Source organism: Pseudomyrmex gracilis, unplaced genomic scaffold (genome assembly GCF_002006095.1).
Source record: "Pseudomyrmex gracilis isolate BER0280 unplaced genomic scaffold, ASM200609v1 scaffold_203, whole genome shotgun sequence".
NCBI lineage: Eukaryota > Metazoa > Arthropoda > Insecta > Hymenoptera > Formicidae > Pseudomyrmex > Pseudomyrmex gracilis.
The window spans coordinates 98970-108785 of record NW_018020787.1 but is presented as its reverse complement, the minus strand read 5'-3'; the positions used below and the strand labels follow the sequence as shown (position 1 = coordinate 108785).

The following is a 9816-nucleotide window of genomic DNA, read 5'->3' as shown; positions in this document are numbered from 1 at the left end:
AAAAAAAAAAAAAAAAAAAAAAAAACAAGAAAAAAAATTTTCCTTGTTTGCGACTTAGACTCGCACACAATCAAAAGATCTTTGATTTGACTAACCATTACACATTAAATCATACATCACTTGTTTTTTTACCTGTTTTTCAAGATCCACAAATGCGTTTTTGTCGGAAACGCACGAGAAAGAGGGAACGAAGGCTGTTAAACCACCGCCTATTCCAAGAAAGACGAGAGTGAAGGATCGCTTATAAAACTAATCGACACAACAAACGTCCCGTCATTGACACGAACGGACCCGTCGAATGAAGTTTGATGCAAGTTTCAGCTCTGCATCTCTGTAACTGATACATTACGTACATGGGATGACGACTTGTTAACATATAAAAATTAACAAACTGAAAAATATACGAGACTGCAAACAGTGTGGTTGCATAAAGACAATAAATATTGTCAATATTTCAGATATCAGACTCCGTTCTGTCTTTGCTGTCGGTGCTCTCCGATCTTCCTTTTTCCTCCGACTGTTTGGACTCCGATTTGTCGCTAGACCGTTTCTCTTTGCTGGACTTCTTCTCGCTCTTGCTCTCCCTCTCGCTTTTGCCGTCCTTCTCGCTCTTTCTCTCCTTGCTCTTCTCGCGATCGCTGTCGCTCTTCTTGCCGTTGTCCGACTTGTCCTTGCTACGTCTCTCTCGATCTTTGTCCTTGGACTTCTCCGAGTACTTAGATTTGGAGGATCTCGACTTGGACTTGGAACGCGATCGTCTGGATCTAGATTTCGAACGCTTGCTGCGCGAACGTGAGCGACTACGACGTCGCGGCGATCTCTTTTTGCGCTCTTTTGACCTAGATGGCGATCGTCGCGATCTTCAGCAAGATAAAAGATCAGTTAGAATTGTTTTGTGTTGCACAAAGTTTTGAATACATACAGAAATTTACTCCTACTGCATTTTATAACATTAACACTGCATCATGTAATATTAAATACTTATTTTTATGTAATAGATGTTTCAAAGAAAAGTTGAAAAAAAAACAAAAAAAAAAACTGTTCAATCGTACCTCGATCGTCGTGATCTGCTACGTGAACGATGACGACTACGAGAACTGCTGCGGCGTCGTGATGGCGAGCTGCGCCGACGATCCTTCGATCGTGATCTCTTGGAGCGTGAGCGTGATCGACGTCGATGTCGCGAACGCGAGCGTCGGTGGCGTGAACGCGACCGTTTGCGCGATCTTGAGCGTCGACTGCGACCGCGGCTGCGCGAACGAGATTTGCGACCGCGGGATCCACTTCTGCTCCGCTTATCCTTGGACAGCATACCGATCATCGGATCAATCGCAGCAGAAATGAGATTGTGCGCTTCTTTCACCCGCGACATCGCTTCCTCAATTTCCTTTTGAGCGGCCTCGTTGCTCTTTGCTTCCGGTTTAGCAATCGCCTGTGTCGAGTGATAAATCTTGATCGGACGATCAGCTAGTTGTTTGCCGTTCAAAAGCAACGCCGAAACCACAGCTCCTTGCTCCGACAGTTCCACCAGCGCGTAGTGCTCGGTATCCGAGTCTCTGCTACACATACGCAGATACTTGATCTCCACGTTGTTGTTGCCAAAGAAGTCCAACAGTTGTTCGGGGCTCACCGATGCGTCTAGGTTCGCTATCACGAGCGTCCGTCGGATTTCCTCGATGCGTCTGCTATCCAGATGACCCGGCAGATGTGGATAAGGCGGTAGACCATTCGCCTCCAGCTTAGGATCCATCGTAGTGATCACGTGATTTGGCGGGATACCCTCGATAGCATTCACAACATTTGGCGGTAGTTTTGGTTCTGACGGATATAGACCTGAAAGAAAGAATTGCCAAATTATTCTATGCTGTAAACATAAAAAAAAGAAAGAACATTTGCCTTATAATAATTATTATATAGTTCAAGTAACATCAGAAATATTGTTACAACATAGTACAATTAAAAACAGATAAATTAACAACCTGTGTGCAATCCTTACCTGGAACAACTGTACCATTATTGGTGAGCTCTAGTGCACGTTGTTCGTCTGGAATGTCACCATTCTGATAGGGAATCACTATCAGCGCACGGTCAATAAAGACAGTATTGGTCATATGTTGCGCAACAGCAACGCATCCTTGATCGTGAAACTTGATGTAGCATATGCGAGATTGAACTGGCACGGCAACATCCCTAATCGTCGGGTACAATCTGATGTCTTCGATTTTGCCCAAATATCCGAACAACGTTTGCATCTGGTCCTTGGTGGCTTGAGGCGCGATATTTGTCACCTGAACGACTTTCGTCGAACCAACCGCCATTCTGACCGCTCGCTTTCTGACGAATTATCGCAATTCTGTTCGCAAAAGAAACGCGCGATTGAGGGAAAGAAGATCTTTTTCTTTTGCAAAGAGAGGTTATATGAAGGGTTATGTCGTATCGCTGCGATTTCGCACACGCACAGTATTTCGTGCACGTGTCGAACCGAATTTTTACCAACTCACTTTTTGTTGTTGTTTCTCGAGCTCTTTTCAAAAGAAACTCGCGGACGAAACACTTTGTTGAAAAACTTTACTTACTATACGATAAAAACATTAGAACCGCCACATTCTTCCTTCGGCTTTTGGCTTCTTTCGTTTTCGAGAACGGCGTTGCGTTGTACAGTTGTACAATCATTTACACAGCAGTTGCATGCGGTTGGCGGCAGTGGGTGAACTGAAAGGTAACCGCGTTCTCGAACGAAATATAAATACAAACACACGCAAGTTTAATCAGTTGATTTTACAAGTGCGATTTAAACTTATTACGTATACTAATCTCTCATGATGCAATTTATTGCAATTTATTGCAATTTGTTGCAAAACATAAAACAATCAGACAACTAATTACATGAAATTGCAATTTATTGCATCACAGTCCAAATTTCTTTATTTTCAACGAGAAAGTTTCTTAAATTAAAATTATGCATATGTATGTAATTATTATAAAAATAATATCTATATTTTTTTACATGTAATTATTAAAAAATATTTTAAATAAAATATCCTTAAAAACACACGTACTGTCGTATTTTCAGCGAGAAAGTTTTTTAAATGAAAATTATACATATGTATATAATTATTTAATTATTATAAAAATAATATATATATTTTTTTACATGTAATTATTAAAAAATATTTTAAATAAAATATCCTTAAAAACACACGTACTATCAAAACACTATTTCGCGCAATATATATTTTGTTACACTATTACAAATTTATCTCTTAAAAAAAATGCAACTTTTTACATAAACCGTGACAATCACATCAATTGTTTTATATGAACGCGATTAGCGCATCCGTAACAGTTCATGTGATATTTTTCAACTGTCGGGAAAGTTTTTTTTGCGCTCGGTTGAGCAGAAAAAAATCGTGAAAATCATAAACGATCGCGCGCAACATGTGATTGTGTTCTGCGGAACGCGACCGATGCCTGCTTCGCCGTTGTCCGAACTATCAATTTAATTCGATTACTTCCAAGGGAGCGAGCAACTATCGCGAGCCGCACGACGTGCGTTCTCTAATCAGCCATCAATATTTCACAGCCACATGAGAACTCTCTGTCACATCACTTAAGGGAGGACAGCGAATAAACTACCTTCACCAGGATGTGAGTTAAAATTCCGTTCCTTCTCAAATGGCGTTCGAATTGGCGAATTATCGACCTCACGTGCACAATCGTCGTTTCGTTTTTCCGCGAAGTGTGATTTGCCAAATCGCACCGTTCCGGAAGCGCAGATTCGAACTTGTTCCCGTTCATTTTTTGCGTGCTCGCACGCAACTCTGCGAGCGAGCAATATAATATCGCGCGTTGCTTGTTTCCTCAATTTCCCCAGCAATATTGCATGTTGCGTCTTCCCGTTGCAAATTTCTCTCGTTATCTTTCTATTTCCGCTTCGATTTCGGTCGATCGCGAACTACCAGATGCGCGGGAAACAAGCGGCTGGCGACGCTTCGTTGCTTCAGCGTTATCGCGCTTACACCCGTCGAGTTCACCGTATGCTCCACATCGGCGGTGTTCTGCAATCCCGTAAACGTCCCGTGATCAACTCGTACATCTCGGGTTTTTTTGTAATCTTCACGTGCTTCAGCCAGTCCGTCTTCATCTTGAACTTCTGTCGCGATCATACCGACAATCTGGTGCTTCTGTCCAAATGCCTCGGTCTGTTCAGCAGCATCATCACGCCCGCCCTGATGGTACCTAAAAAAAATCACAATTAGCATCTAATTTGCGAGATTTATTATTCAGTATTAAGTTCTAAGTCGCCGATCATCTGTTGGAAGTTCAATCTCGGTAAAGCGAAATCTCTTCTCGCAGGCCGCCTGCTTCTTGGTGAAACGCCAGAAGCTGATTGAACTTCACGAGACGCTGAACGACCTCGTCGAACGGGAACTGATGACGCGCGATCGGGAATGCAGAGCGATTATGTTCGCCAGCTTGACCAAGTTCGACAGACTGTCTTTCATCTTGTCCTCCCTTTTGGCGTCGGCAACCGTGTTCTTTGTTCTGCCTTCTTTGATCAACGTAGCTCGTCAGATCGTACATCACACCGAGCCCAAGAGGTACAGACTGCCAATGCCGTCGAAATTCCCGTGGTCCGTCCCGACCGACGGCGGCTTCGTCTTTTACCTGCATCTTGCGTATCAATGCGTCACGTTCTGGTGGGTGATGTTCACTATCGGCAGCGTCGACGCTCTCTTCGGATTCTACGCGTTTCAGATCTCCTCCATGCTGCGCGCCATGCGCCACAATCTGACGAACCCGCGACCGAAGGACGTGTTCGCGAACGTTCTGAGAGAGTGTGTGCAAACGCACCGTCAGATAGTCAAGTGCAGCCGCATACTGGAGGACGTCTGGGGGCTGATTATTCTTCGGATGGTCATCGCCAACGCCGTGCTACTGTGCACTCTGATCTTCGAGGCGATGGTAAAGTTTTCATCCGCGAAAAATCTATGCGGAAGCTCCGGGAATAGATGCGCGATCGTAATTCGAAACTAATCGCGAGTTAAAAGCGCAATAATAAGAACTACATGACGCGACGCAATAGATAAACGCGCGAGACGACTCAGAAACTAAATCCAGGACCAATAACGTTAAAATTGTTCACGACGCCATGTGTCGCAAACACGTGATAGAGCGTTTTAGCGATAATGTTTAGAAAAATTATACACGTGTATGTTGTTTATATAAATAACAATTGTGAATTATGAATTTTTCAAAACTTGTGACAACAGCTTACGGAGATGACGGTCAGTCGTGTCTTTCTGTTCGCGTCTTACATAGGACTGAAGCTAGTGCAGACGTTCACCTATGCGTGGTTCGGCAGCTTCGTCACAAGCGCGGTAAGTTATCGCGATTTCGAGAAGAAACATCTTCTCTCATATTCCCAAATTAATATCGTTCTTCGCATAAAAAATGTACAATTCTCATCAGAGCGAGCATTTTCGTGAGGGAATATATTTCAGCGAGTGGCTGAACGTCAGTCTCGATCGTCACGTAAGAACGAACGTTATCGTAACGATGATGCAGAAGCCGATAACGTTAAAGGCGTTAAAATTATCGTCAGTGAACGTCAACATGTTCACCAACGTGAGTGTTTAAGAGCGTTTTTTTTTTTTTACAACCAAGTATTTTTTAAACCTTTTATCGCAACATACTTGCCCATGATAAATTACACGTTGTGTTTTAATCACTGCTGATTAATCGAAATTTTTGTTATCAGATGATGAATACCGCCATGTCTTATTTTTTCCTCTTGCAATCTCTGGATGAGCGTCAGTGAGGATGAGAGTTGCGAACGGATTATTTTCTAAAGATTGCATATAATAATTAGTGTAAATAAAATATAGCAACCACTACCTATATAGAATTGTTACAAAACTTAAGAGCGATAGCCAACAATCGAACATTACATACATGATTACTTATCTGTTTTCGCAGATCGGAACACGTTTTTATTTACGTGATAAAACTAATTCTCCTTATTATCTAACTCCTGTAACCCATTTTCTTGCGTCCTCGCGAATACGCTTCCTCTGTTCGCGGAGAAGACACCGCCAGGAGTCTATACACTTTTTGCCGCGAATTTCTTTCACTTTATCTGACGCGTCAACCTCTTGAAGTCCACGCCGAAGAGTTATTTCTCGAAAATTAAAATATCGAGACTATTGATCCTAATCGAAAGTATCGATAGGTGCGTTCAGACAACTCAACGGTTGAGTGATCATCACTTATGATAGGACTATTCTTGAAAATCTGAAGCGGTTCCAAAAGTATGATCCAATCAGAAGTGATTGGGTTGCGTTCAGACAACTCAACGGTTGAGAGATCATCACTTATGATAGGACTATTCTTGAAAATCTGAAGTGGTTCCAAAAGTATGATCCAATCAGAAGTGATTGGGTGCGTTAAGACAACTCAACGCGGTTGAGAGATCATCACTTATGATAGGACTATTCTTGAAAATCTGAAGCGGTTCCAAAAGTATGATCCAATCAGAAGTGATTATCTCTCAACCGTTGTGAAACTGTTGAGTTGTCTGAACGCACCCAATTACAAATCTGTGTGTTTGTGTGGCGCCACCGCACCTGTCATTTTTCAAAGTTAGTACAAACTCAGCTGATACTCCTGTGAATGTTGACAAACAAATTTGAATTGCTTTCTACACGAGAATTCGTATGTATGCGACAATAAAATTTATAACAAAATAATAATAAACTCAGTTAGAAAAAGAATAGATAAGAACAATTAAAAATAAATTATACGTGTACATGCGTGTCTTTGTAACCTGTTCGTTGCATCAAGACACTGGATATTTCCAAAAATGTTGCACGAAATCTTATTGTCCCTCTGGGGATGTTCAACCAGTGCGTCGGAGATGATAAAAAGAGAAACAGAGGTAAATATATTTTTATTATTATTTTAACGTATGTGAAAAATTATATAAAAGCGTGAAGATATGTGTTGAAATTTGTAAATGTTTTTTAGTCTATAGAATTGGATAAATATTTACATCCCGGAGAACAAGCGCTGCTCAATAAAATATTGGACGTTGCAAAGGCCTGCAATGTTGTGAGAGATTTTATACACGCGGTCTGCAGCGAGGATGCAAATGGTCTCAAATGACAATTTGATAAGAGATTTTGATGGAAAATATTTTATCCACTATATACAGTTTGTACACACATTTATTGTATATAAACAAATAACTGATTGATCTTGTAGAGTATACAATTCCTGGTTTGTATATACGCGCTCTGTGCGACGGAATGGATCAAGCACTAGAGCCATTTAGGAAGGAAATAGTTGAATTGGAGAACACGGTTTTGAACAACAGCCACACACCTCTGTCATTAATTTATTGCAACGTCGACAAGTATTCTTGTTTATTTTCTCTTCTGCATTCTATTATCAGTGAGGTAACTATATACTTTTCTCTTTCAGGGAAGAGAAATCTTTTTTTTGACTAAATTTTATTAAAAGAAATATAGACAGAGATCGATTAAATGTTAATTTGTAAATGTATCAATTTCTTCTCTGCTTCAGATTCGCACACAGAAACTTCACGGTTGCAAATTGCTGCAATGTCTGCATCAGCGCATGCACACTGGCATACCCGAGATCAACTCTACCTTAGAATTGTGAGGAATTTATTTAAAAAAAAAAGTAACGACATTTGTTACAATTATCACGTTTATTGATATTTTTTTGTTTTTAATTTTTAGAATGGCTCATTCCGTTCACATTGTTTTCTACAAGCATCTAACGAGCTGGTCGTTGTACGGCCGCCTGGAAGATCCCTACAAGGAATTCTTCATACAAAAAGTATCGAGTTGCGAGAATATTGTAAAGGAGAATGAAAAGAACGACATGGACACGCACGAGAGTAGCAAAACTTTCGGCGACGACATGTGGGACTACGATGTCCAGATAGACATGCTTCCTTCTTACATCAGGCCATCACTGGCAACCAAGATCCTGACTATCGGTCAGACGGTCATCATGTTTGGAAACGATCCGAGGCAGAAAAAAGGTGATTTTGTGAAAAAAAATGAGACTTTCAAAAAGTTTCTCTAAAAATCTCATTATTGTGCGATGTGGCATTTTACCAGAGATTTATGAAGACTTTCTCAGATTTTAGCACGATGTCCAAGACAGAGAACACCGTGTGGGGTGACAAAGAGTACGAGTATTTCAGAAAACTGCAGCATCTCCAGGCCAAGTTTGTGTTCAATATCGTCGAATTCGATCGTACGATCAACGAGTTGAAGCAATGCGTGACCGAACTTCTGTGGCACGTCGCTGTCGAGGAGGCCCAACTGATGCAGCAGCTCAAGCTGGTGAAAGAGTTCTTCCTGATGGGACGCGGCGACTTCTTCTTGGAATTCATCAAGCTGACGGCGCACATTCTGAACAAGACGCCTACCAGTCACACGTCCCGAGACATCAACCTCGCGTTTCAAATGGCGTTGAGGAAGATGCACCTAAATGATGAAAATGCCATAGATAGTTTTACTTTCGCGGTGCCCGTGCCGGTTTGCGAAAACGAAGACGTCGATACGGACGACACTGATTTTCACGATAACGAGAAAGCAGATCCTAACGGTACTCTTGTTTTATCTTTTTATAAATTTTTATTTCAGATATTTAGAAGAGAAACATTTTAAACTCTGAATTGCGTTAATTGTGTAATTCTCTTTTTTGTTTTTTTCTTAGAAAAACGTGGATGGGGCATGATTACATTGAAATACAAAGTCGTTTGGCCGTTGCATCTGTTGTTTAGTCCAGCCGCGCTAAACGATTACAACACTTTGTTTCGTTTTTTGCTGAGAGTTAAAAAGACTCAGATCGATTTGTGGAATCTCTGGAGTGAACACATGCATCATAAAAATATGTAAATGATATTTCTTTTTTTTTTTCATCAGAGAATTACAACAAAAGATTTTTTTCTCACTTTTCTCCTTACTGTCGAACTTTCATGAAATTTCAGCGAAATCGGAGTGATCCAATTGCGAAACAATCTGATATTTATTGTTGACAACTTGCAGTATTATCTGCAGGTAGACGTGATGGAAAGTCAGTACACCGTGATGGAAGCAAATATGAGGAACACGCGAAATTTTGAAGACATACAGAAAGCGCATTCCGTATTCCTGGCTAACGTCATGTCGCAGACATTCTTGCTAGGCAGTGGAACGGAAAAAAGAAATCCGGTTAGGTTCCATCATCCATTGTAGACCATCGTGTCTCTCCCTCTCTTTTTGTATCAATTATTCTCCGTCATTCTCTTAATATTTATAAATTTGTTGCAGGTGAACAAATTAATACAGCTTTTGTTACGACTGTGCGACGATTTCATCTTGCAAGCTTCCATGTGGGAAGTCGGCAATCTGTTCGTGACCGAGAAAGAAGAGCTCAAGACACTCTCCGACACTCTCGACAGCTTGATGGACTGGTTAACGAAGACGTTGAACAGAGTGCGCGCACAACCGAGCGGAGAACACTTGGCTCGATTACTGTTGAGACTCGATTTCAACAGATGGTTCAGTAAAAAAGTTTAAAGGAAGTACAAATTCATTTGCAACAAATCGCAAGCAAGTTGCGTTGCTTCGAAAAAGACTTAACATGTACATATATAATGTTTTTGTAATATATATATATATATATGTATATATATTTAACCTTTCACATTTAATCTTTTCTTGTTCAAGGACCTCCGAAGCTAGGATCTCTTATTCATGCAACAAGTGAATGTTAAAAGTATTTTATATAATATAT

At 40.9% G+C, this 9816-nt stretch overlaps 5 protein-coding genes across 8 annotated transcripts in view; 3 read left to right on the top strand and 2 right to left on the bottom strand.

The window, feature by feature from the left end:
* The window catches only part of LOC109858405 (activating signal cointegrator 1 complex subunit 3), an 18636-nt gene extending 18430 nt beyond the window's left edge, over nt 1-206 (bottom strand). Inside the window, exon 1 of the mRNA XM_020435608.1 lies at nt 133-206. The gene's annotated coding sequence lies outside the window, so the exon portion shown is untranslated. The remainder of the gene's footprint in view (nt 1-132) is intronic.
* The window catches only part of LOC109858410 (dual oxidase maturation factor 1-like), a 3034-nt gene extending 2575 nt beyond the window's left edge, over nt 1-459 (top strand). For both annotated transcript variants that reach the window (XM_020435621.1, XM_020435620.1), the window contains exon 10: nt 145-459. In XM_020435621.1, coding sequence (XP_020291210.1) covers nt 145-247 — 103 coding nt within the window. In that variant the 3' untranslated portion in view covers nt 248-459. The remainder of the gene's footprint in view (nt 1-144) is intronic.
* On the bottom strand, nt 430-2711 carry LOC109858407 (probable splicing factor, arginine/serine-rich 7). 3 transcript variants are annotated; one of them, XM_020435613.1, is made up of 4 exons: nt 2502-2711; nt 1997-2353; nt 1053-1833; nt 430-860 (listed from the first exon to the last, which is right to left on the bottom strand). In XM_020435613.1, exons 2-4 carry the CDS (start codon nt 2316-2318, stop codon nt 455-457), a joined length of 1509 nt encoding a protein of 502 aa, XP_020291202.1. In that variant the 5' UTR covers nt 2319-2353; nt 2502-2711; the 3' UTR covers nt 430-454. The 3 variants fall into 3 exon arrangements, with proteins under 3 accessions (XP_020291202.1, XP_020291203.1, XP_020291204.1); XM_020435614.1 differs by having other exon boundaries at nt 2577-2711; XM_020435615.1 differs by lacking the exon at nt 2502-2711 and having other exon boundaries at nt 1997-2495.
* A 494-nt stretch (nt 2712-3205) lies between these two features.
* LOC109858412 (putative odorant receptor 71a) lies at nt 3206-5930 on the top strand. Its single transcript, XM_020435623.1, has 5 exons — nt 3206-4235; nt 4357-4965; nt 5274-5381; nt 5473-5628; nt 5762-5930. Exons 1-5 carry the CDS (start codon nt 3963-3965, stop codon nt 5819-5821), a joined length of 1206 nt encoding a protein of 401 aa, XP_020291212.1. The 5' UTR covers nt 3206-3962; the 3' UTR covers nt 5822-5930.
* A 728-nt stretch (nt 5931-6658) lies between these two features.
* LOC109858438 (gamma-tubulin complex component 4) lies at nt 6659-9783 on the top strand. The gene is made up of 10 exons (XM_020435691.1): nt 6659-6937; nt 7027-7153; nt 7264-7457; nt 7585-7679; nt 7764-8071; nt 8173-8643; nt 8755-8932; nt 9029-9251; nt 9351-9665; nt 9750-9783. The coding sequence occupies exons 1-9, from the start codon at nt 6863-6865 to the stop codon at nt 9597-9599; spliced, it is 1920 nt and encodes a 639-aa protein (XP_020291280.1). The 5' UTR covers nt 6659-6862; the 3' UTR covers nt 9600-9665; nt 9750-9783.
* The last annotated feature ends 33 nt before the right edge of the window (nt 9784-9816 follow it).

What these genes read in the sequence shown, in the direction of transcription:
- LOC109858407 (XM_020435613.1), bottom strand. Translation starts at nt 2,318, where the DNA reads ATGGCGGTTGGTTCGACGAAAGTCGTTCAGGTGACAAATATCGCGCCT. An exon ending in TAATGGTACAGTTGTTCCAG is followed by an intron (nt 1,834 to 1,996) that starts GTAAGGATTGCA and finishes TCTTTCTTTCAG; the next exon opens with GTCTATATCCGTCAGAACCA. An exon ending in AGCAGATCACGACGATCGAG is followed by an intron (nt 861 to 1,052) that starts GTACGATTGAAC and finishes ATCTTGCTGAAG; the next exon opens with ATCGCGACGATCGCCATCTA.
- LOC109858438 (XM_020435691.1), top strand. Translation starts at nt 6,863, where the DNA reads ATGTTGCACGAAATCTTATTGTCCCTCTGGGGATGTTCAACCAGTGCG. An exon ending in CGAGAAAGCAGATCCTAACG is followed by an intron (nt 8,644 to 8,754) that starts GTACTCTTGTTT and finishes TTTTTTTCTTAG; the next exon opens with AAAAACGTGGATGGGGCATG. An exon ending in GAACGGAAAAAAGAAATCCG is followed by an intron (nt 9,252 to 9,350) that starts GTTAGGTTCCAT and finishes AATTTGTTGCAG; the next exon opens with GTGAACAAATTAATACAGCT.
- LOC109858412 (XM_020435623.1), top strand. Translation starts at nt 3,963, where the DNA reads ATGCGCGGGAAACAAGCGGCTGGCGACGCTTCGTTGCTTCAGCGTTAT. An exon ending in CTCTGATCTTCGAGGCGATG is followed by an intron (nt 4,966 to 5,273) that starts GTAAAGTTTTCA and finishes TTGTGACAACAG; the next exon opens with CTTACGGAGATGACGGTCAG. An exon ending in ACGTCAACATGTTCACCAAC is followed by an intron (nt 5,629 to 5,761) that starts GTGAGTGTTTAA and finishes TTTTGTTATCAG; the next exon opens with ATGATGAATACCGCCATGTC.